At 31.4% G+C, this 26,751-nt stretch overlaps 1 protein-coding gene across 1 annotated transcript in view; it reads right to left on the bottom strand.

Annotated features, from left to right (window-relative positions):
- The window catches only part of LOC124364525 (low-density lipoprotein receptor-related protein 1), a 221,709-nt gene that overhangs the window by 194,656 nt on the left and 302 nt on the right, over nucleotides 1–26,751 (bottom strand). Inside the window, 1 exon segment of the mRNA XM_046820081.1 lies at nucleotides 3,248–3,367. Within this exon segment, the coding sequence (XP_046676037.1) occupies nucleotides 3,248–3,367 (120 nt within the window).

The following is a 26,751-nucleotide window of genomic DNA, read 5'->3' as shown; positions in this document are numbered from 1 at the left end:
TAAAATTAATAGCTATATAAAAATGGATTATAGCTTCAATTGTCACTAAGCAATACATATATATTGTCGCTATACATCTATATATCTGAAAGAAGATCAAAAGACTATTGTATGTATTTTTTAGACAATACACTAATCATAAATAATTATATTTATTCCAAATAAATATTAAATATGTCTAGTTAATTATAAAAAATGCCTTTAGTCAAATGTATGCATTTATATGAAGTGATAAATAGTCAGTTACAGTTAGTCTATTACAATTTAAATATTGGATTTCTAAAATAGCTCAACAATGGTTTTCTCGATCCAACATTGTTGTAATGGTCTTGTTTTAATATCCTTTAAACTACTTCATTACTTTTACAATCATTATCAAGCGGACCATATTTCTAAACTGCTTCAGCACACAGACTGCAATGCATTTACTGTCATATATTTATGAGATTCTGGATGGTTTTCATACTGTATTAACCATTACAGACAAAAGAATTCAAAATTCATTTATTCAAATCACATTGAACATCATGTTATTATTAACTTGAATACTTATTTATATGTACTGATTTTCTTAAATTCAATTTTATCAAATTTCACTCTAATATTTTTAAACCTGGCAAATTTATTACGGTACACTGAATTTGTCTCATCTTCCCATGATTCAGATTATCACCTGGTGGTGAGGATTAAGTAAATTTATTTTCCAGTCATGAATACTTCCTACGATTACAATTTTGTACTTATGACCTTATTGATTATTTTGTTTTTGAATTTAGGCCAGAAGAATGGTATTAGTAGAATTATTAGAAACTATCTTATTCTGCATGTATTATTGGGATCATGTTCTTTATATTGGGTCAATATCGGATCTTTATTTGTGACAATTCGAGCCTGAGAGACCAACTTCCTTCAAAGGCGAATACTATGTCAAAATGAGATTTTTTGTTCCATAGAATGATTCCAAAATACACTCAATGTTTTAATAACTAAGAATTAAAAAATTAATAGCTAATTTAATAGATAATAGATGGTTACATGATATTTAACGTTCATGTCTCTCCTAGTTCAAGGGAGCTCTGCATAACCTTCCCTTATTTCCCCTCCAAGATTTTTACTTCAGTAATACTTGGGAGCATTTAGGAGAGTCCTACCTTCAAACCCCATTTTCCCAAAATAATACGTTAAAGCTAAAAAATATAAGCTGTAAAATTCTTCTTACTTTGTAAACTAAACCTAACAGTGAAGCCAAATTTTAAATCCTACTTTTCATAGGCAAAGTCAAAAATGCATGAATTAAAAAACATTAATTTGTTTGAACTGTGGATCGTTCTAGCCTTGTATGATATGAGTGTGTGTGTGTTAACTATGAAATTACAGTTTGTCTGTGTGTTTTAATGTGTAAAACTATTTCACATTTACCCGGGATCACTTGCGCTGGTAGGTTGCTACTAATACTGGTAATTTATGTAAAATATTACCAACCAAAATTATTATATTCTTCTTTCCCTTTATCTATCCCCCGTTGAAGTGTCTGTGAGCATGTTTACGCACGGAAAAAGTAAATTCCATGTGGTGGGGATTATTGGAGGGAGGAGAGTGTGGATTGGCATGCCCCGTTAGTGCCAATCTACCATGCGAGTAACGGTGTCATCTGTTTTGTTAGCTGCTGCCTAATGACACGAGTAACCATGTTTGTTTTCTTGTAGCATTTATTTTAATTTTGTGAATTAGTTCATATTTGTCTTTCTCTACATGAAATGTATACTGAATATTTTAGAATGAACAATGGAGGATACATTTTGTATTGGTTGGATAAAGAGAGTGATTTCTTGCACGACGATGTGTCAGATTGAGATACACCAAATGAAATTGATGACGACGACAGCCACCACCCTCAGAAGTGGAACCAAAAACTAGATGTGTACATTGCCCTATCAGAAAAAAACAGGTATACACAGGCTATGTGTAGTGGGTGCAATCTTCCAGTTTGCAAAGAACATATTGCATCTACAGTGCTGACACGCTTCCAGTATGCAGCTGCAGAAAAATCCTCAAGATGAAGAGTAAATTTTCAAGATTAACTGAATAGCAATCTAAAACTACACATGGTTATGTTAACCCTTTGAACCCCAGGCGACGAAATATCGTCGCCGAGAAGATATGCGAAGATCCCCGCGGCGACGATGTATCGTCGCCAATGAAGTTGCGAGAATCCCCGGGCGACGTAATATCGTCGCCATGGATATGCGTTTAATACATATTTATTTGAAATCGTAAAATACTTATTTTATGAGTATTAATACATATTTATATGTATTTTATTAAAATACAAAATCGTAAGTACCAACAATTTTGACTATTTATTTATTTAGGTAATATCAGTGATTTTTGTGTTGTACGCCTAGAGGTTTTTACAAGTCGCATACTTTTATATAAAAATTCAAAAAAAGTTTATTTTTAGAGATATCAATATAATTTTTTTTGTACATACACAAAACTAAATTTAGAAAAATAAAATGTGGGTGCCCATGGTAAAAATATTTCTTATTTTTTAATTAAAAAATCTTAAAATCAATTTTTTTTGCCTAAAAATCTATATACATATATTTTAAAATTATTTTAATGCTGTTAAACATTTTTTTATACTTCAGACTAATCTTTTTCTGTGTATATAATTTCATTCTGGACATTTTGGTGTGTAATACAAGACAATAGCATAAAAAATAGCAAAAGTATTAATTTTTTACAAACAGTATGCAAAACAGCTGTTTCTGCTCCGGGGATTCTCGGTAGTTGTTAGGTCAAATGATTTTGGTACGTTTTTTTCCACCATCAATATTTTGGTCTGGGGTTCAAAGGGTTAACAAAAATTTAAATAATACTAAAATGTGTATTGACAGTTTAATATTAACTCTATCAAAAGTAATAACGTTCTGAACATCACGACTTTATGCTGTTTCAGTAATTTAAAAATCATTATTTGAAATCTGAAACTAAGCAATAAAAGTAACCATAATAAATTATTGTTTAATTATAACGGTATATTTATATATTTTAATTGAAATTTTAATTTTTTATTTAAATTATTGTCAAATTAGTGTTTTATAGTTGCAAGTCACTCATACTCTAGTTGAATCACACTTATAACCACAGTCAAATACAGAATCTTTTCATGTATTTATATTACAAAATACATTAATACTTATAGACAGGACTTAAACTTCAAAACTGTGAACCTAGAACTCACCACACTCAGCCGACTCATCAGTGCCATCCGGACAGTCAGGCATGTCATCGCACTGCCACCGCCTTGGGATACACTGACCGCTACCACATCGGAACATGTCTGTCCCACATGTCGTTACTTCTGAAACAGGTGATAGTTATATGTCAGATGCAGAAATTAAAGAATATTTTACACTGCAACGTACTTCACACTTCATTAAAATTATTCTAATTCGGTTTTTAATACTCAGTACTTTCGTAAATTTGATGATATTCATTATAAAGGGTATAAAATCCAAGGAAAGTCTATATAAATATTGTTGTATTCTATCAACTTCTAGCTCATTAATGCCATTGTCCAAGAGGTAAAATTTGCATCTGTGAGCTCAGAGGAACATATAATTTGTGTAACATGTATGAGTGATTAATCAAACAGTCAGGAATATAAGATACTCAAGTAATCACTTCCACACAATTTATTCACAAAGTGGAAGGATGTGCCCACAAGCAACTATGCATATTCATATATGCACAGGCACGATCAATGTCAATGTGCATGTGTAGTGAACTCTTTAGGTGTAGAGCAAATGACAGTATATAGATCATAATTACAGTAGTCATGTTCTCAATATTTTTATTCTAATTGTAAAATGTTATTTTGGACACTAGCTTTATATTACATGTATAGATGACTGAATTCCATTTTTATTGTGGTAATTGTAATATAAAATTTAAAAAAATATGTTTTAGGTTTGAAAATAGTATAGATGAATAGAAATTACTTTCTTTAAAAAAATACTTCTAAAATGAAGTATTTATATAAAACATATGTTGCGAGGTTTACTGATACATCATACAATACACTTTCTTTTTTTAGACTTGTATATTTTTGATAAGCAGTATAACCTAAGCAGAATGGAGTTCGATACTGCAAGTTATTTGTATATTTTTGTAGTGGCGTATTTCAAGTTTTGCCGCCCAGGGGTTAGCAGCTATCTGCCGTCATAACCAAAGTTTTATTAAAACGCAGTAGGTATAAACAACATTATAAGTTGAAACCAATTTAGTCCTGTTATCTTTGTTATCATTTATAGTAATGTATTTTATTGTTCACCAACACTGTAATACAATTAGTTTAGAAAAAATAAGAACATATTACAATTACAAACTAACTAATATATTTGAATCGTAAGTATGCAAGCTGGCAAGTGAATCTTCTGGTCAGTTAGTGTCTCTTTGTCTAGTTCTTCTTTTTCCCTACAAATGAGAAATCCAAAAATTGAGCTCAGTTCATCATATAAAACTTTTATATTTTCCACTTCATTAGATAGGGTGTCAATTTTAAAGTTCATTCTGCCTAGAAGTTTTATTTCACCTTCTTTTTCTTAATTTCACGTTCATATACACAGATTTTACATTTTAGCAAAGCTGCATTTTCATAACTCTTTACATAAGAAAATATGCTACTAATATACTCTGATAATGATCCATACATTAGTGCTACTGTTGACAAATCGGTTTCAGATGATGGCAGCTTTTTACTAGTAATATTAAATCTGTTGAGTAGATCTCACCAAACAATTGACAAAAAATGCAGTTTCCAATCTTTAAAGCTTGCAAAGGTAGCCACCGGCTTCAATTTGTATCGTTGCCTTTTCTGTTTCACAATTGAAAATAATTTTGAGTGCTTCCATTACTTCTTTCCAATCTTCTTTCAATACCTTGCAAGCATCATCTCTCACTGACCAATGTGTATTTGATGAACTTTTTAAATTTTTATTAGATAAAGTTATTTTCCTTTATCCGTATATCAACAGAAAGTACACTATTTCTGCCACCCTATACTACAATACTGACTAAAGTTGACAGTCTGACTTTCTAATATTTTGTATTAAACAGTGCAGTACATGAGCCTTGTCATAAACAACCTTAATTTTCTAAATTAAATTGTTTCCGTATGTTTATTAAAACCTTTGCCACGCTGGGCTACAGCCCCTATAGCCGTCCCTAAATACGCAACTGTATATTTGCTATACATATTTTATATTACATTTCTTATATTCCAAGGTTAAATGGTTAAATCATAAAAATTCATTTGTTTTCAAGTTTACAATGGTACTTTATTTAATATAATACACTGTTTACAGTGGTATAATAAGATATTTAGATTTAAATTCAGTGATATACAATAAATAACCATTTTCATTATAATAACTCGTATATATAATTTGTTTACACAACACTGTGTTCTCACTGAAATAGCAATTTACTTATAAAAAATGTGAAAAACAATTTCATTGGAGTCACTAGAAGCACCCAGACCAAACGGAGTACAATTGATCAATTGAATCAACATTACTTCACTTCCCGTTGGGTCCCCTTTCAGTAACGGGCAGTGATGTCCACCGAACGATGCAAGCTGATATTACTCAACTTCATGATGATGAGCAGGACTGGCTATCATCAGGCAGGTCTCACTGTCATCATTAACAGCCATTTAAACACACATGGCCTGAAATAGGCGAGTGTTGAAACCATTTACTAACACCGCCACAATCAACAGACATGCTATTTTTGGACTGTATTCAACTATACAACAAGCTGTTCATTCAAGGCTACAGGAATTCTTTCTTCCAGAACTTTTATTCTTGGAATTTATGGATGGACAGTTGCAACAATCTGACTAAATTATCATTTTAAACCAATTACAAAGCTTGTTAAGTGTTTTACAGAGTCTGGAGCTTATGAAAATTAGGGTATAATAGTTGTTAAAACTACTACATAACCAAATACATTTAATCCATAAAATTGCTAGATTTTGTATTAGATAAGAACTATATTAAAATGATTAATTAATTATCATACAAAGTTAACGTTGATAATTTACAATATCAATACTTCGTTGGCTAACAGTTACTTGACATTAACTAGAAATCAATTACTATATCAACTTTTTATATCATTTTCTAGTGATTGAGCTTTTAAGGAGTCAAGTTGGAATGTAGTTGGATCTGAAATCTTTCGTTGGATTGCAAAACTCTTTGGGGACTTTTTATTATGTTTGTTTGCTTCTGTTACTTGCTCTGAATTGTTCTAAACTACTTACTCCTCTACTCTATTCAGGTTTAATATCACCAGACGAATAGAACACTGATTTTAAATTGATCTGGATAAACCTACAATTGTTTCAATATGATGCTATTAAATATTTTGTTTATTGGAATACAATTAATTATACAACATATAATTATTAATATATTGTTTATTTTAAGTCAATATGCCTTCTCTTAACTTTTAATGAATTAACATTTAAGGAATTATTTTAACATTTACAATTTTTACATTAACCTGTTTCGTGCTGTTATAAACAATATTTTGCCAAAAAATCCAGAATATTTGATAGGATATTTATGTATTCAAGAAGTTCCATGAATTTTAATAACAATGTAAAGGTTTAAAATAAAATTGAGAAAATTAAAAATTTACCATATTAAAATTTTAAAGCTGTTTTATTTTTATTTGTTTAAAGAATTGTTTAGTAAAATAAAAAAAAATACAGTAGGAAATATTTTTAGTTTGCCTACAATTGCACATCATGGAATTTGGTTGAGTTTTTATCTATATTAATTATTTTTTAATTTGTGAGTTCTTCTTGTTAAAGTAAAGAGCTATCAAAAACAAGTAATTAAATCATGTAAAAACAATACTAGACCGAAAATGTCCTCAGAGAAAAATATTTAAAAACTTTATCACAAACTCAGTTTTTTCTTTACTGTTAATTACCAAGTAAACATTGCATTATATTGTTGTGTTTCATCTTTCCTGATATGTACTCTAGAAATGTTATAAAAAGTGCTAGATTTCTATAACAAATGAAACCATTCCACGATCATTTTAATGCTTTGAAAAATATTACGTATTTCTAGAATTGCAGAATCTTGCTCCAACACTGATACACTTAGTGTAAGATAAAGTTAAGTGATAACATGTTCTTGTAACAGTCTTCCAATATAACTTTATGAAATAGCTTAACTTATAAATTTATTTTTAACCAGTCATATATCAACAACACGAAATAGTATATGTAAACAAACAGGAGCTATTAACTGCAGAGTTATAATCAGCTGAAAGTAGATTCTGTTCTACAGCTTGTATTGATTTTTTTACAGACAGTCCAAGAAGAAAATTTCAAACAGTTTTTCAAGTGGTGTTTGGTAAAATTTCAGCCATAAATAGTTATACTATAATAAATAAAATCATAACATGCTTCCGCCCTTTTCTTGCATAATACGGCTGAGCCTAGATCAAGCTCTATGGCACTCTAATAGTTGATAGACTCAAAACCATTAAGACATATTATCAAATTTAGCCTCAAGTTAAATATATTCCTAAAACAAAACTAAAGATACCACTAAAACAAAATTTCTGACAATCCAATCTCCAGTAACACTCATCTTATCCTCTGGGGGATAAAACAGATGTGATGGGTAAATCAATCAATTTATAAGGGATCATTTATTATAAGATAAACTTGATTAGGTGTACTTAACAAATCAAAACTAACATTCTGTTGGTCTTATGATTTAAGTTTATTTTCATATTAAAATGCTCATCAATATCTTTAATTTGTACTATTTAAGATAGTTTATTGCAGGTGTTTTAAAGTATCCCCATCTTATTTTCAAAAAGTACTGAATGACACTATTTTGGAAATTTATAAGTTACATTGATATTTTTAGTTCTGACTTTAAAAAAATTTCCAACGTGCAGCTGTTCTGCGCATACCAATGTCAATGTTTCCTCCCATCTACACAGAAAACAAAACTTAGCTATTTTAACTTCAATTTTATGTTTAAATGGTTTAGTTATCTTGCATAGATTTTAAGTAACACCTGTTCAAAATCCCGGCATTCTTTTTCAAAGACACTGTATATCTGCCTTAATAATCCTTGAGACCACCAAGGGGCGAGATGGGTTTTTGCTAATAACTTCTAAAGCATTGTGGAACTCTACACATTATTGATTTTGCTCAGGGTATCTAGAGGATGGGCAGATTCAGTTTGGGTGATCCCAATGAATTAGGAAATTACCTTCCCAGAGGTGACATTGCCTCTAGTGTCACTCAAGACCAATGGGGAGATCAGAGGCCAGCTGATGGGTGACTCGTATCAATGCTTGTCAAGCATCCTGCATTAGGTAGCCCTACTTTAGCTGAACACCATGATTTAGGTTAGTGCCCTGAAACTACACTCTGCGTAGGTGTTTGTCCTCGGCGCCTCGCAGTAATGGTGTCAGTTCAGGCATGGGCAGACTTGACTGGTCTGTCTGGAATCGTACCACATACATACATTTGTATATCCTGCAGACCTCCACCCTGTATATCACAGTTTGAAGTGACCCCTGCTTAAAAGATACATGGCTCAGGAATACTGTGTTGTCAAGTGTAAATAGCCTAATCTAGTCATGCAGCCCTCTGACCAGGTGGACCTTTTTTTTCTCGATACTTGTAGGACTTTTATGGAATCTAAAAGAAAAAAACAAAACTCCAGCTGGGGACAGGGGGTATGGCGGCTGATAATGGAGATAAGGTTCTTCTGATCAATCTGCAGCACAGTAAAGCGGGTTCAGCTGTGTTCTATAAATGGTTTTTGGAGAAGGAATTTCATCTGGCCCTAATACAAGAACCCTAGATTTGTAAGTGTAAAGTATCAGGGCTTTCTATGACAGGTTTTAAACTTGCTAGTGCCCATGTCCATGATGTCAGTATGTATTGCTGTAAGCAACAAGGTGAACAACATTCCTGTTCTGGAATTTTGCTCCAGAAATCTTTCCACCATCAGATTAATTGGGACTCGCACTGGATGGATGACTCGCTTTCATCATCATATATTTCACATCACCATGTGAATTCAACACCCTCCAGAGAGATGAGAGGAATTAGTGATTGGCTGCGATACTAATGTGCATAGTGAGGCGTGGAGCAGTACCACACAAATAGCAGAGGTAAATTGCTTCTGTAATATATAATATCCCGTAGTGGGAAATGTGGGTAATGTTCTTACATTTCATATGAAGATGTGAGGTTTCGAATAGAGGTTTAACATGATCATGATGACAGAGGGCATGTTAATCAAATATACGGCTGGCTTGTATCTAATCACGCTCACGTGTTTCAAAATCTGAGACCTAGAACTTGAAAAAGTACAGTATAGGAATCCAAAAATACAGACTGTGTATCATTCAAAGAAAACCTGAGGACACATCTGGAATGTGATAGTAGCAACTATGTACTGATTTATAATACAGTTATAATTAATCCGCAGACAGTCTGACTTCTGTGATTATGGGTTTTTTTTATCTCAGTTGTCCAGTCATTAACAGGAATGCCAAAGTAGCCTGGTAGAGCTATGAACTGGCCTCTATGGGGAAGACAGTCAGAGCTTCAATTAGGAGAGCAAAAATTGGGGTGCCTGGAGACCTACCGTGAGGCTCTTGTACTGCACAACCACAAGGTTAGTACGGCTAAGATAGGTATCAGTTCAGAATGTGGTGTTAGTCAGGAAACAGATGGTAACCTTAAGTTTCTAATCACTTTTACAATATATCACTGGAGTATATTTTCACAAAACTTTAAAATTACAATAAATTCTATACAGTTATAAAAGATTGTATGAAATTTATATCAATACATACTATGTAATGTTTGTTATTTTCTTATGTATTTTATGTTCAGCAAGTAAATTGATTCACGATTTAAGTACTTTGCTGGAAATAATAATTTCTAAATATGATAATATTTATTAACTATTTTTTAATGATTTTAAAATCATTAACTAAAGATTAAATTACTCAACAAATGTAATGGCTTCTTATATGTATAAAATATCACCTTTCATAAACACTGTTAATAACTGTAAGAAGTAGATATTATCAATTCAATTGTGACAAGTTTTCATATTAACTCACATATTTGTAAGAGTATTTATTAAATCATTGGTGAATAAGATTATCAGAAACACACATTAACTCAAATACCTAGACCTGAACTTTATAAAAGTAAATATATATATATATATATATATATATATATATATATATTTCCAAATCAAAATCATTGGAAATATATGATATGGTACATCCCTAGACTTGTCTTATACGATTGGCTGTAGGGTCTTATACGATTCCTGGACATACATTGTCGTGGAAAAAAAAATTTTGGGCTCAATTTTCCCCTATGCTTCTTTTGTAGTGCTCGCCAATGTTTTACAGTACCTCTCAATGGTATGATATTCATTTATTACTGGTTAAGATTACATACGTTGTCACATTAAAAACACAACATCGTACATTTCAATTTTAAGAGCAATGCAATCCTCCAGTTCGTCCAGATCTTTAAAAGAAGTAATACATTAAATAAATAAAAAATCAATTACAACAAATTAATTAATTAAAAACTAATTACACCTCTCTGCGATGATTGTTGATGTTCAATAGTATAGCAACCCAAAAAACAGTTGCAATAATCTTTCTCGCTGACAGAGTTTGGATACATTTTGTTGCTTATTTGAAGAATGTGTGTGCCCCTATTCCATAGACTGCATTTTCATTTTACAACTGACATGCTTCACACATGCTTCATCACCAGTAACGATACAATCGAGAAATTCGTTACCACGTTTGTCGTATTTATCAAGGAAAGTGATCAAGCAAGTCTTTGTTTTTTGTGATCTTCCACAAGGATTTTTGGAACACATCTGGCACACAATTTGTGGTATCCAAACTTCCCTACAACAATTTCATGAAGTAAACTTTGTAAAATTTGTGGGAAATGTTGCGAAAGTTCAGTCATTGCCAAACAGCGATTTTCACGAACTTTGTCATTGATTTTCAACTCAAATCTTCAGTCACTAGACTAGGCTGATCGCTACGACTATCACCACTAACAGTGGTGCATCCATTTTAAAGTTCAGTACACCACTGCCTTACTTTGCTATGACTCATTATTCCATTTCTATAAACTTCACACAGTTGGCGATAGATTTCAATTGGTTTATGGTTTTTGCCATCAAAAACACACTTCACAAGTGGTGAGATTTTCAACTGCAGCACACATTTTAATTAATCACAGTGAGAAAAGTAGAAGAGATACAGACCAAGCGCGACTACAGCTAGATGCATACTAACGCCAGAGTGTTTTGACACCAAGATGGCGGCTGTAGCCCCGCCCACTGCCGCTCCATTTAAAAACGTCTGTTACCTTCTGGATAGCACTCATATATATATATATATGTGTGTGTGTGTGTGTGTGTATATATATATATATATATATATATATATATATATATATATATAAACCTTCTCTAACAACCAGAAGTCAAATCATTCAAAACTCTCTACATATCTATCACTGAAAAACAATTATAGTTTATTTAAAAGAAAGTTTGACACTCTGAAATGTATAGAGCATATTATACTATGGATTAATTTAGGAACATAGAATAATTGACTGAAATTACATTGCTAAAATGAAAATTTCACACTCATTAGATGATCCTCATCTCCCAAAGGCTACAGGTCTACATACCATCATTTTATTTGAATTTTTACAGTTAAATTATCAGAACAAAATTTTAAACAGTTTTTTCTATAACACTGACAGTATAACTCAATGATATTTATATTTTTGAGTTATAATAATGATTAAGTTATCATTATATTGTGACAAAAGGATAAATAAATAATCTGGGTGCATTCACTAACAAAGTATTAAAACTTATTTTTAACTTGTCAAAAAATATGGTCTGATCTATCCCCCATTTTGATTTTCTTGCTCAACTCCTCTACCATAACTCAGAATGACAAAATGACAATGACAAAACTCAACTAGAGGAACTTCTTACTTCATTTAACAGTACAAGGATACAACTCCCACCCACAAGAATTACACATGAAACATCAAAATCAATAGACTGGATCTGCACAAACATAAGCCCAAATCTAATAAAAACTTCAGTTATCTCGAACGGCCTTTCAGATCACACAGGACAATTAGCTACTATTAAAAAATTACAAAATAGCTTTACCGAAACAAAAACAAAGAAGAGAATTTTCAACAGCAACTCAATGGAAAGTTTCAAATCAACCCTAGCTAGACAAAAATGGGACACTGTCTATCAAACAGAAAACACAGATACAGCCTTCAACATATTTAATAATATCATCCAAACAGCTATTGACAGCTCCTGCCCTTTGAAGACATTTAAGAATAAATGCTACAAGAAACAGATCTGGGACAGCGAGTGTACAAGACTTAAAGATAGGTACATTCAAGCCTTAGAAAAAGAACAATGCACCGGACTCATTGTGGACAAAACAGAGACAGCAAACAGGAAAAAGGATTATGACACGAAGCTTAAAACCCTCTGAAAAGAATCTACAGCAGCACATATAAGCAATGCAGAAAACAAACCTAAGGCCCTCTGGCAGATAATAAATAATGAAAAGACAGCAAGACATAATTCAAACAATCAAATTTATCTCCACAAAGAGGGTAAAATAATACATGACCCCATAGAAATAGCAAATTGCCTTAACAACTATTTCTCCTCCATAGCACATACAACCCTCCAAAACAATCACTTAAATATTACGAACCCCACACAACAGGATCCACCACCACCACCACTTATAAACAATTCTTTCCAATTTAAACAGACGACAATAAATGAAATACAGAAAGCAATAGATTCTTTAAAACCTCTTCTGGCACAGACAAAATCTCATCAAAATTAACTAAAACCTGTAAAAAAGAACTATCCAGTCCCCTTACTCACATTGTAAACAGATCACTACAACAGGGAATTTTTTCTACCAAACTAAAAATAGCCAAAGTATACCCAAAATATAAAAAAGGACCCACCACTGACATGAGCAGCTACAGACCCATTTCACTAATATCTACATTTTCAAAAATCATTGAAAAAGTTGTTTTGAAAAGACTAATGGAACACCTTGAACACAATAACGTCTTAACTAATAATCAACATGGATTTATAAAAGGTCGATCCACAGCCACAGCCCTAATACAACTTGTAGAACATGTCATAGACCAATTAGAAAAAGGCTGCATTGCTACCAGTCTATTCCTTGATTTTACAAAAGCGTTTGACTGTCTAAACCACGAAGTACTCATTAAAAAACTAAAGAACTTGGGTATAAAAGGAAAGGCAGCAGACTGGTTCTGGAGTTACCTAAATGACAGGAAACAGTTAGTAGAAATTCACTACACCAAGAACAACTTATTACAAAAAGCCCAATCACAAGCTACTAATGTACAGCTGGGAGTGCCGCAAGGATCGGTACTGGGTCCAGTCTTATTCCTGCTTCTCACTAACGATCTGCCCAATTACTTGGGACGCCTCTGCCACACAGTTATGTATGCAGATGACACTGTCATTACAATAGCCAACAAAAGTAGTCAAGAACTTTCTGAAAATCTAATCACCACTTTAAACACAACTACACAGTACTGCTACTCAAACAATTTGGTATTAAACAATAGTAAAACTGTCCAAATAAATTTTTCTACAAAACACAAAAACTCAAATTTTTCAACCCCCTACCTAGAACCAAAAAATCAAACAAAACACCTTGGTATACTAATTGATGAACACTTAACCTGGAAACCACACATCGAACAGCTTAGCAAAAATCTAAGCACCAGCATCTATGTAATACGGAGAATAAAACAAATCAGCAGCAAAGATTCAGCTAAAATTGCTTACTTTTCATTGTTTGAGTCACATCTCAGATACGGCATAGCTGTGTGGGGAGGTGCTACCAAATGCAACATGGAGAGAGTCCTCAAACAGCAAAAGCGAGCAATAAGATGCCTAGCAGGACTCCAATTTCAAGAAAGCTGCTGTGAAGCATTCAAACAACTGAAAATCCTCACCATAGTAAACCTCTACATTCAAGAAGTGATCCTGCATGCTGTCAACTCAGGACAAACCAGAAACAGAGACTTCCACCACCATCACACTCGCAATGCTTTAAACTTTACTCTTCCAGTCCACCACCTGAGTCTCTCTGAAAAGAAGCCGTCATACAAAGGAGCTCTTTACTTCAATAAACTTCCAGAACCTCTAAGAAAAGAACCACCAAAACGTTTTAAAAATGCACTGACCAACTGGCTGAGATATGGTATAATTTTCTCAAGATTTTTCTTCTTCAGACTTTCAAAAGAACTTTTGTTGCGCATGGTCTTCCAGATAGTATGGGGACTCAAAACGCGAGAGAATTGTGGAGGATAATTTTCATCGAAAAAGTGTCTTAAAATTCCCCTCTTTATTAATTTTTGTTGTATTAGTTTTGTTTTTAGTAACAACAATGTGTTTAAAATTCCAAGTTAAGCCTAAGGTTAGAATTTAGTAGAAACTAAAATCCAAACATTTGTAAGAATTCAATTCTCTAATTTGGTCCTAAATATTTTAACTCTGTCTCTTGAAATAAAAGTTGCTTCAAGTTTATTATTATTTAGTAGCAAATATCGACATTATCGGTAGGTCGGATAGGTATTTACAGTTTGAATGAAGTCGTTGAGATTATTTGAGCTTAACATTTACATGCTAATAACAAATTTTTTATTATTATTTATTTATTTATATTCTATTCATGTAATTGATACACACAAAAATGTATGTTCTATTGTGTAAAATAAAAAAAGGTTTAATAAATATAAATCTCAAATCAAATATTATTTAAGAGACCATAATACTTACTCACTTTGGTTATGTACATACAAATTTTGCAAACATTTTATTATTAAAATAGTTAGTTATAAAATCAATTAAACGTATTATTGCATAACATCCGACATATCAGCAGCCATTTTATTTCTACAGATGTAGTAAGTCAGTTATAACATGTTTTGATTAACATCTCATTTTGTATATGTCTTACTCATGGATTTTTGATAGATTGTCTATGGTGGTTGTATAATTTTGGTAGAAACGTACTGAGAAGTGTAACAGCGAATGAAATAAAAGATTTTAAAATTTTAATTTTTTAATTTTTTCGTTACTACTAACTTTATTGGTACTTATTATTAACCAAAGTTCCTAATACAACAACTACCGTTAACAACAATAGAAACAAAAATGATGTTAAGACTATTAAAAATTAACCATTTAAAAAAATGATAAATTAAATTAACCATTGATGAGCGGTAGGCGTTTATTGAAAATACTCGCCGTCTTTCTTGCTCAAAGCATGGGAAGTGTGCGAAATAGGCAGATTTATTGTATTTCTCAATCCCTACAGGTTGCAACTGGACTTCTAATTCCCAAAATAATCTTGGTACAAGTTTTGTGTTGCTTTATCTGTCACCTGTTACAAATAAAATATAAAAACAAATCAAACAAAACCGAATTATGAGTATAGCTTGACTCCTAGTATAATTTCAGTTTAACATAAGTTAAAATATATCTAAAATATTTTTATCAATGAGGGTGTTACAACCACCAAACCCCATTCCTCACCCCCCTCCAGGGTATGCTTATACACACACAAGTATTTTTATTTTATATTACACTTGTTAATATACAGAATAAGTGACAGTGTGCTAGATTAACACACTTTATTCTTTCCATTATTAATTATTTTTTTTAAAGTGTTGTTTCATTCTTATCAATAATTTTTGTAAAAAGTCATTATTGTTATTGCCTCTAGGTGTGTATAATAAAAATATTTTATTCTTTAAATTTGACATTAAAATGGTAACTCAAATTAAAAATTAATATACATTATGTTACTGCTTACACGAGCAATTAAAACCATTAATACCAATATACACATACGCTATATAAAATAATGTACATATTTCTATTTTGGGGAAGTACCCTTCTAACTCAGAGCAGCTGCTTGCGTCTGTTGAGAAACCTGTTCCAAATGTACATTTTACGTGGAATATAATAAATAACACCACTGGATGTAATCAATGCAACTAAGCGTTTAAAAAACTCTAATTGTAATGATGTTTATCAAATATCCAATAATCTTCTAAAACAAATCATTGATAACATATCTTTGCCACTATCCTGCTGCTTTAATCTTTGCCTGTTAGAAGGAATCTTTCCTGATGAATTCAAAATTGCAAGAATTAGTCCAATTTTTAAAAAGGGATCTAAAGACAAACCTGAAAGTTACAGACCCATTTCAGTTATTCCTGTAATATCAAAAATATTTGAGCTTTTAGTTTTTGATCAGCTAAGTGCCTATTTTGAGAAAAATATCTTTTAAGTATTTCTCAATTTGGATTTAGAAAAGGTAAATCCACAGTAGATGCAATAGATAAGCTGGTGCACGAAGTGCTACTAGCATTTGAAAATAAGGTTTTTGCTCAGGCTACCTTTTGTGACCTGAGCAAAGCCTTTGATTGTGTAAATCACTCGGAATTATTGTTAAAACTTAAATACTATGGTATTCAAAATTTGCAACTTGAATTTTTTAAATCTTATCTTTTTGAGCGGAAGCAAAAGGTTCTAGTGAATAATGATTGGTCACAGGTAGTTACAATTAAATATGGTGTCCCCCAGGGATCGGTTTTAGGTCCTCTTCTCTTTTTAATTAGTATAAATGACCTCCCTGCTTTTATTGACTGTAAATCAATAATGTATGCAGATGATACCACTTTCCTCAACATTAATTCAAACATTGATGAGCTTAATATCTTGGCACAAAGTGCTCTGGATAAGGTATCGGATTGGTTTAAAGCAAACGGTTTTCTTTTAAATGAAGATAAAACCCAAAACATAATTTTTACTTTAAGAGCTATTGGTATTGATAATAATTTAGATAAATATTCAAATCAAGTAAAATTTCTAGGAGTTTGTTTTGATAAAAATTTAACATGGGGTTCTCATATTGATTACATTAGCTCAAAATTATCTAGGGTTATTTTTCTAATTAAAAAGCTTACTAATTGTATTGAAACAAATTATATTAGATCCGCTTATTTTTCTTATTTCCAATCAATTTTTAGATATGGTTTAATATTTTATGGAAACTGCAGCAGGATAGATGAAATATTAATTTTACAAAAAAGAGCAATCAGGATCATGTGTGGTGTTAAGTTTTTAGAACATTGTAAACCTTTATTTATAAACTTAAAAATTCAAACTATTTTCAACTTATACATATATGACTTAGTTTTGTATACTTTTCAATACCCTAACAATATTAAGTATGCTGATCATAGCTACAATACTACGAGTAAGGCAAGTAGGCTTACTACAATCAATTTCTGCAGACTAAATAAAACCATTAATAGTCACCAGGTTGTTTCACTAAAAATTTACAACAAATTACGTAATTTAATAAATATATACCCTAAAAAAGTGTTTTGCAATAAATTTTATAATTGGCTTCTAAACAATCCTTTTTATTCTGTAGATGAATTTTTTGCTGTATCCCATATTAATTTATAATTATATCTAAAGCTAAATAAGGATAATTGTTTATATTTCTTGGATGTGTTTACATATCACTTATATTTTAGTATGTAAACATGTATTTATTTATTGACTTGGCTACTGGCTGTAAAGTGACTTTGTCGATGAGTGCAAAACTTAATATGACAATAAATATTATTATTATTAGTACAAATCAATACTTCACATTAACTTTTTTAACTGAATATCAGTTTAATTTTATTGGAAATTATTTTAGCTTATGGTTTTGTGATACGTTTTGATATCTGGTTCTAGTTAAAAATAAATACAAATTATAAATTATAGCAATTCTATATATAAAATATTTAAATATTGCTATTCTATTACTTACTTTCTGAACATAAATTATGTGTCATAAAATTACGAAATAACAATGTATATATTTTCATAAGTTTTGTACAATGAACAATAGTATATTTATATAGTATATTATATTTAAACTAAATTGGCATTACTTATAAATTAGTGATTTATTTTCTTATTCCAGGTATTGTCATAAACTATTGTGTTTGTTGATGTTATTCGATTGTGAAAAATTAAAAAAACTACGGGTTCTGAATTAATTATCACAGCAGGCTAATCTTGCTATGGTTAATCATCTAATGAGCAAGTCATTTAAGACGTCCTGTTGGTGAATCATGACTGTCATCGTCATGGGTATGAATGACTCCTTTATCTACCAAGGACTCTCAAGTGAATAACGTCTGTATGCATCCAAAGGTTATTCCTATGTCACATTTGACTTACAAGCTATCTGTGAAATTAGTGATTAACACAATCCTTATTACTATTTTAAATAAATATCTGTCACAAACTAACATGAACATGTATTACAAACTATTTGTAGTAATATTATAGTAAATTACTACTATTTTTTTGAAAGAATCATAATTTTTTAAATAAAATTCTAAAAGTGAAAGTGACAGGAAAGGTTAGCACTCGTACATTTACTATAATAAAAATACAATTCCAAGATACCCAAAAATTTAAAACCTTATCTTGTTTCATTATAGATAATAGGTGTACTGAAAAATATATATATTTGAAAGTTCATTATGTAATATCCTTTTAGGAATCATATCATGATATACAAACAAAGAAAAAACTCTTGAAACAATAAGCTGCAAAAACAACATTTTCATTGATATAATATACTTAAAACTGACGCTATGGCCTTTAAAAAACTTTTAAATACAAGTAAATATAATTATGATCTTGCAGTAAAATCTTGGAACTATCCCGAGAGCAAGAAGTGCAAAACAATTTTGAAATAATATCTTGGGTGTGGTAGTAGGCTTAATGTATGTTTATTTATGTTTTATTTCAAATGTTTACTTCAATCACAAACCAATCCAGTTTGCCCAAATTTATATAACCTGTAAATTGACTATACTTTGTTACTTAATTACTACATAAAGATTAAACAAGTTAGTCGGCAAGAAAAAGGTTAACTGTTCTGTATACAGGGTCTGCAGCAACTCCAAACTAGAGCAAAGATAACCTGGACAAAGGTCAGTTTAAATCTAAGCAATTAACAGATTGGGGAACTTCTCACTTCATCACTTGATTGACTAACAGATGCCAATTAAGCTATTATTAAAGGTCACTGCATCATGAATTCTTGTGAAGCTGTCGGTTGATAAAACGGTTTTGTGACGAAAACAAACCTATGCAATTGTTCTTATTCGGTTTTTTATAACTAACATACTATTTTAACTAATTACAACTATACCAAATTATTTAACTGTCATTCATAGTTTTTTATTGCAATTTTTGAATTTATGTTTAATAACTAAGTTTAATTATAAACATAGGAATTTTTATATGATTATAAGCAATTATGCTACATTTCTAATAATTATAAAACATTAGATCTAATATTTATCCATCAACAGAGAATAAAAAAGAATAAAATCAAATGAGTTTTAAGAAGAGATCAAAATAAGCAAGCTGGGGCTTTGGTCCATACACATGTATATAGGAATAAATTGATTCCATATATCATCACTTAAACTAACCACCAAAAGTTGTAAAGTCCAAGAAAGGACCAATAGTTCAAACTTAGCCTGATAAAATAAATACTTCGGAAGCAGGAAACAAGAACCGATCGTTGTAATAACATGTACTTTTCATAGTAAGTAAAATATATAGCCCCAATAACATCATGTGTGTTATTACATCATGAGTGTGTTAACTAAAAAGCAAAGAACTTTGACTATAGAGTTCCCCCATGCTGGCCTAAAATAGTTAATTTGTTACTGAAATCGTTATCATGATATATTGGAGAGAAATTTGAGTTACTTAACAATAGGCTAGTTATAGAAGCTTTTTCACTCTCCAAATTGAGGGCCCTAAACACTGCTCTTTAAACTTAAATTAAACATATCAGGAGATTGAAATACTTTTTAATGGTAATAACCAAATTCAGGATTGTTTAGAATGTCATTTAAAAGTAATATGCCCACAATGCCCATTTTTCATTAGAAAATTGCAAAGCCAGGAGTAAATGCTAGTTACCTATATTACATTTATAATAATACATTTTTAGTCATAGACAATTACAGTGTTCATCAATCTTCTTTAAAATAATTTCTCTTTATATTATAAACAGTTTCAGGTTAATTGAACAAGGTTCGCCCACCGGTATTTCTAGAAAGTGCTACGGGCCGACTATATCGGCTTTTAAAATATTTACTTTTTTAAAGAAATGTTAACATTTGTACTTAGTCTCATTTCAACACAATAAATCAAATAAAAATATATTATCTATTTCGATTTGATTTGTTATTGAATATTAGAGCTATTTACCAAATATTAGAGTCAACTTACATACAAATGTAAATTTGTAACATTTTGTACTAATAATTTGTATAACAAAAATATCAAATTTTAATTATAGATAGGCTACTTAAATTAATTTTTTGGAACTTAGCATGTTAGTTCCTGTTTACAGGAACAATAGGTACAATAAAAAGGTGCATACAAATAAATCAAGATCAGAAAATTACAATTTTGTACCTATTTTAAAATTTTTAGATTCTTTGCATTTTTTTAATTAACAAATTTTATTGTTCAAATAATTATTGTAAGTTATAGCATACTTTTCACTCCTACTTAATAAAAAAAATTATTCTATCATGTTTACTTTTTTTAAAGTTGTGAATTGTTCGATGAAACAATATACCAAAGAGGGCTTGGCACTAAAGCAGCCATAAATGCTTGGCATGACTGTGTCAACCCCTAAATAAGCATTTGGCACTCAAAGGGTTGGGTAGAGTACAATAAGCAAACCCAGTTTTAATGTTGCTTAAGCACAGTATAATTATCGCCACCACAATAATCAAAACAAAATTATTGATTAGAAATGTACCTAAACCATCATTATTTTCAACGGACATACATCCAATTTTTACAATATTAATAGCTGATACACAGTGATAAACATGTAATAAATTTAAGTAAATAATAACTACACAATCCAACAATGGTGAATAACAACATACATAACTAAACATTTTCAACAAAAAACATAGTTCATAGTAAAAAAAGCCAATACAAGAAGTAAATAAATTATTAACAAAATGTCACTCAACTCCAACAGAGTGTACCTTACATAGGTTTTAAATAAGTTAGAGAAACAGGAGAAAAGTGTTTGTGACTAGAGATGTGGTTGCCCAGCCGTTGTATCTGCTCCATCATGCTTTTTGGACTCTAGGAAAGACGAATAGTGCCTTCTCTCAAATAACTCCAGGAATCTTGCACACCATTGAGATCTAAAGGTCACACGTTCCAGAAGAAATGGAGAATCTATCGAATTGTTGACAACCTTGTAAAGGAACTGGTATTTTTAACATCTCTTCTGGCCTCCAGGGAGTTTTTAGGTTTTTTCCAAGTCGGAGACTGGTACTATCCCAGCCTGTAGCCAACAATTTTAACAAATTTTCTCTGGACATGCTGGAGTTCATGCCTAAGGTAAACTTGACAAGGGAACCATACAGTGGAAAATATTCCAAAATACGGCGGATGTATGCATAATATATTCGGCTCTTAATGACATTGGTTCATTTGGATGGCGAGAGACCCGTGATAGCATTCTCAATATTCTCAAAGCCTTGCCCCACAAACTGCGAACATGCTCAACAGGACTTAAATTATGGCAAAGAAAAACTTGTAGCTCTTTTACTGATGACTGCTGGTTCAGTAGATGATCTGACACAAATAATAATCATAAGTCACTAGAAATTTTGTTCTATGAAATGACACAGAAGAGAATTTTTTGGAATTTAAAACCATACTATTCTGCCCACACCAATGCTCAAACTCTCGTGCATCTTGCAATAAAAAACCAGCTCACCATATCACTTAGCTCTAATCTGTTAGAATATAAAACCATTCTTAAAACAGTTATTTACAATTAGTTTAAGCTAGCTGTTTTTAATGTATTGTAACAAGATTGTTTAAAATTAATTCAAACAAATTAAAATCATTTGTGTGGTATTTGAGTAACGGCGCAACTAATATGGTGATGAACTTCCGTTATTTCTATCACAAGCTGTCAGATAAGTTTACCCTTCAAAATAGTAAGAAGTAAGATTTTAAACTACTTTGTTTGTTACATTTAATAAATAAACATAGTTTCTAACTCATCGATAAATTACTACTTTCTAGACATAAAAACAAAGCTAAACTATACCATAATATGAAATACATATAATTTAATTCAGTTCACACTTTGGTTTGTTAGTGTTTGGTACTTTAGATAACCGGAAATACCCATGATTCGATTGTAATGGTTGCCCCTTATCATACTGCCCAGTTAATAATAAAAAAACCATAAAACAAAACAAACATCTTAAAACAAAGAATACAAAGTCAATCATCTTAAACGCTATTTAGTTTATTTTTCTAAACATAAATTAATATAGTTTATATTTAGATGACATCACATTTAAAACAAAATATTATGTTTACACTCTGAAAATGTGTTTACAGTTGATACTGATGAGAGTTTGATTATATCGATGGTTGTAATTTTTAAATAGCAATATCGTTTGTTAATATGGATATAAGAAACCGATTCCGCTTATCTCTACTCAAGAATTAAACGGTGTAAGTTACCTCCATTTAACCCTCTGAATTCTAGGTACAGTATAATGATCTTAATTTAATTTTAATTTTATGCCTGATTAATGGACATGTAGAGTCTATCGAGTTTAAGAGTATTTTTTGAAATAAGCATTTCTACAAATACATTTGCTCTATTTCTTAAAATAGAGCAAATGTAAGTTTCTTGTCACACTAGATCTTTATCTAGAAATCAGATCATTGCACCTGTAATATTTTAAATTGTCAGAAATACATCCCTCTAAACCCCAGAAGGGAGTTTATAGTAGAATAAATGTGGTTATTCCATCACACTACATCACTGACTGGAGCTGCTAAGAAGGTTAAAAGTATTCATAGAATCACGAACTAGAGAGTCAGCCTAATGGGATTTACTTGGCCATCTGCTGCAGTATAATAAGCTGCCACCAAGACAATCAAATCCATCGAACGCATTGAATGCCACCAAGAACCAAATTAATAATTAGAAACAGCTAAACTATTGAATACCAAACCATTCTTATTGTAGTTATTTAAAATTAATTTAATAATAGATGTTTTTAATGTATTATAACAATATTGTTTAAAATTAATTCAAAACATTGTAAAACCATTTGTGTGGTATTACCCAGCAGGGATCACTTCTGGCTGGTTTATACCTACCAGTTGAACCCACCACTGGGCACAGCAAAAAACCGATGTGCCACTTCAATCTGGGCAACCTTATGGATGTCCAGTAGCGGCACATCACTAACCGCAAATGTTGAGATTCTGGGATTCGTGGGCAATTCGATAGGTCTAGCCTACTGTGGAGGATGGCTGTTGGAGTTGGTGGGGTTTGTTCCCTTACCTCAGAGGCTCTTGTTAACCTCAACAAGGGTGTGCCACCCCCGCCTACTTTGACTGGAGAGGCTGGTTCACAGCTGGCCTCCCTTCTTCCGGGATGACTTTGAGATGTAGTGCCCTAATTCTTCCTCATGGATCTCGATAGGAGGCGGCCCCTACTCCCTAACCTTACCCATCCTGAATATCCTATCACTCCGGAAGCAGCGCAAAGGTCCTTACAGGACTAAGTGCAATTTATAAGCTTCTTGTCCTAAGTGAACAAAAAAAAAAAAAAAAAAAAATTTGTGTGGTATTTAAGTAATGACCTATAATGGTGATGACCTTTGTTATTTTTGTCACAACCTATTAGATACACACCATTTAAAATAATAAGAACTAAGTTTTAAAGTTGATCATTGTATAAAAATGTTTAGTTATCATTAAATTATTACTTTTCAGATATAACAACTATACCATAATATGAAATACCTATAACGTAATTCAGTTCATTATTTTGGTTTTTTATTGTTTGGTAGTTTAGATAATCGGAATAATCAATTACTCGATTGTCGTGGTGCCTGCTCATCACATTTCAGCCAGCATGTTATAAACCATTCGTGACAAGACCTTCTAAACTTTTATTTGTTACAGTAGCCCACTGAGAGCTAAGAGGGATGTTTTATGTTAGTCGCCATTGCAATGTATCACCTGTGAAGTAGACTACACTTATGGTCAGATCCATTAACACTTTTACTGTATCACCGGTCTGTGAGACCGCAGGGGAATTTCATGTTTCTGAAATTGGCACTACTGGTGTTCGGTTGCCCCCTCCACGCTCAGTAGCTGTCAACCGGTCTTTTCTGAGCCGTTTTTGATTGGTTTTAGTTTGTCTAGGACGTTTGACCTTGAATCAGTCCAGTTATTTTGTGAGCGCTACGGTCTACTGTACCGGACCATACGGTTACTGTAACTACTCTACCGGTCTGTCATACCGGGTGATATGGATAAAGTGTGAATAGTTATTACGTGTTTGTATATATTAGTTTTTATGTTTTATTATAACTTGTTATAATCATGAGTGACTCGGAAATTTTAAGAGTAAACGATGGAAGATTTAACGAGTGACTTTTACAACTCCTACATAACGTTGAAGGGGATGACAGTGACGATGAAACTGTTGACGATTCGGATGAAGATCCAAACTATGTAGTGTCTGATAACAAACTAAATCAAAGTGAAAGTGATGATAGTTTTGCTGTTGATGAACCCCAACTGGAAGATGAAGATGATATCCACTATAGTGTCGAAAATTATTTGGTTCAGGAATCTGAAGATGACTTTTTTTGGAGGAAAGATGGTAGCATATGGTGCAGAAAGGAGCCACCCAAGCAGCGCAGAACACCTAAACACAACATTTTGAGGGGACCATTACCTGGGTAACAATCCAATCATTACAAGATTTGAATTCATAAAACGTCTGACCTTAAAACTTATAAAGCCTCACATGACAAGACGCCTAGAAATTCAAAATTTGCCAAGAGACATTAGACGCGTCATCACGGAGTACATTGGAGAAACAGAAGCTGCAAATCCTAATGAATGTGTTCCTAGTGACAAACTGGAAAAACGGAAGACATGTTCCAAGTGCCCAGCTGCTAAGGAAAGCAATTACAAATGTATCAAATGCGGACAACCCATCTGTTTGGAGTGCAGCAGAAAGTTGTGCATTTCATGTGTTCAGAATATCTAAAATCTGTGGATACTTTTTTGTATGTACTTATGCCTTTTTTTAAGTTTTAATTGCTTTTGTAAAAATGTATGTGTATTTCTGATACTGGTAAATACAGCTTTATACTATACCAGTATTCTATAATATTATTTTCCATCCTATATTCCCCAAATTATTAAATTTTATAATTTTTTGCAATTATAAACATTTAAAAAATATTAATTGTAGTTTTGTTATCAACAGGGAATAATTGTAAATATATTTCATGTTTAAATCTGAACTAAAAAACAAGAATAGCCCAAAAACAGCAAAAAACCTCCCTCAGGTCTGTGAGACCGGATGATACTGTACAGTAAGTGATTGTAATTTAATGATACGGTAAAAGTGTTAATGTCAGCCAATTCAAATACTAGTTCCTTTTTTGTTGTTTAACTTTTAGGACTTTCTGCAGATTAATTGTTTTATATTATTTATCGGGTAGGGTACGATAAGCGGACCTGGTTTTTTATATTGAAATTGTCAAACGATATTACTTAATCATAACCATCAATATAATCAATCGATAACGATTAATTATTTTGAACAACTTAAATAATCTATATCAACAGCTGTAAACACTTTCAAATAACACTCGTAATGTAATATTTCAATTTTATATTTAAGTAACATTTGATTATTAACAATGGCAGTCAATTTTAGAAAACTACAAGACATTGCTTTGTAAGATGATAAGACATGTTTTTCGTGACTTCAACATGTTGGACTCGTACCCAAATAACCCATTATGTGAAATATTTTGGAAAGAAACAACTGTAACTGTGAGAGGAGCAAATATGGTCATCTGCAGTTTTCCTAATTTTGGTTATAATAATTTGTTTTATCACTGTAAATATTAAATTCATATTTTAATTTAAAACATATGATTGTTATTGAGGACTATAGATTCTTTTATATCGATTGATAGCTTAGGATTTGATATGCGAATATTAGGTATCGATGATTACATTCTTCAATATAAAAACCGGGTCCGGAATTCTCCAAAAATTAGTTGGATCTTATTGTTTACATTAAGTATAATTATAATTAATAATATGTTGATTAATATTTGAAGTTAAAGAAATTGTAGAATCGAATCACTCATATAGGCCACTTAATCTACCCATTAATGAAATAAGAAACTGTAGAGGGTACTAACATTTATCATTTTAAACAAAAGAGCCTTTTCTATTTGTAATATTATAAAATTCACATGACTAAATAATTTAAAATTATAATCTAATGGTCAAATAGTTCTTGAGCAGAAACACACTAAATTTAATAATTTATTTAGTTAATCAATAGTTTACTTTATATCAGTGT

This window comes from Homalodisca vitripennis, chromosome 1 (genome assembly GCF_021130785.1).
Source record: "Homalodisca vitripennis isolate AUS2020 chromosome 1, UT_GWSS_2.1, whole genome shotgun sequence".
NCBI classification, from domain to species: Eukaryota; Metazoa; Arthropoda; class Insecta; order Hemiptera; family Cicadellidae; genus Homalodisca; species Homalodisca vitripennis.
Note: the sequence above shows the minus strand (reverse complement) of the source record. Positions and strands in the feature narration are given on the sequence as shown.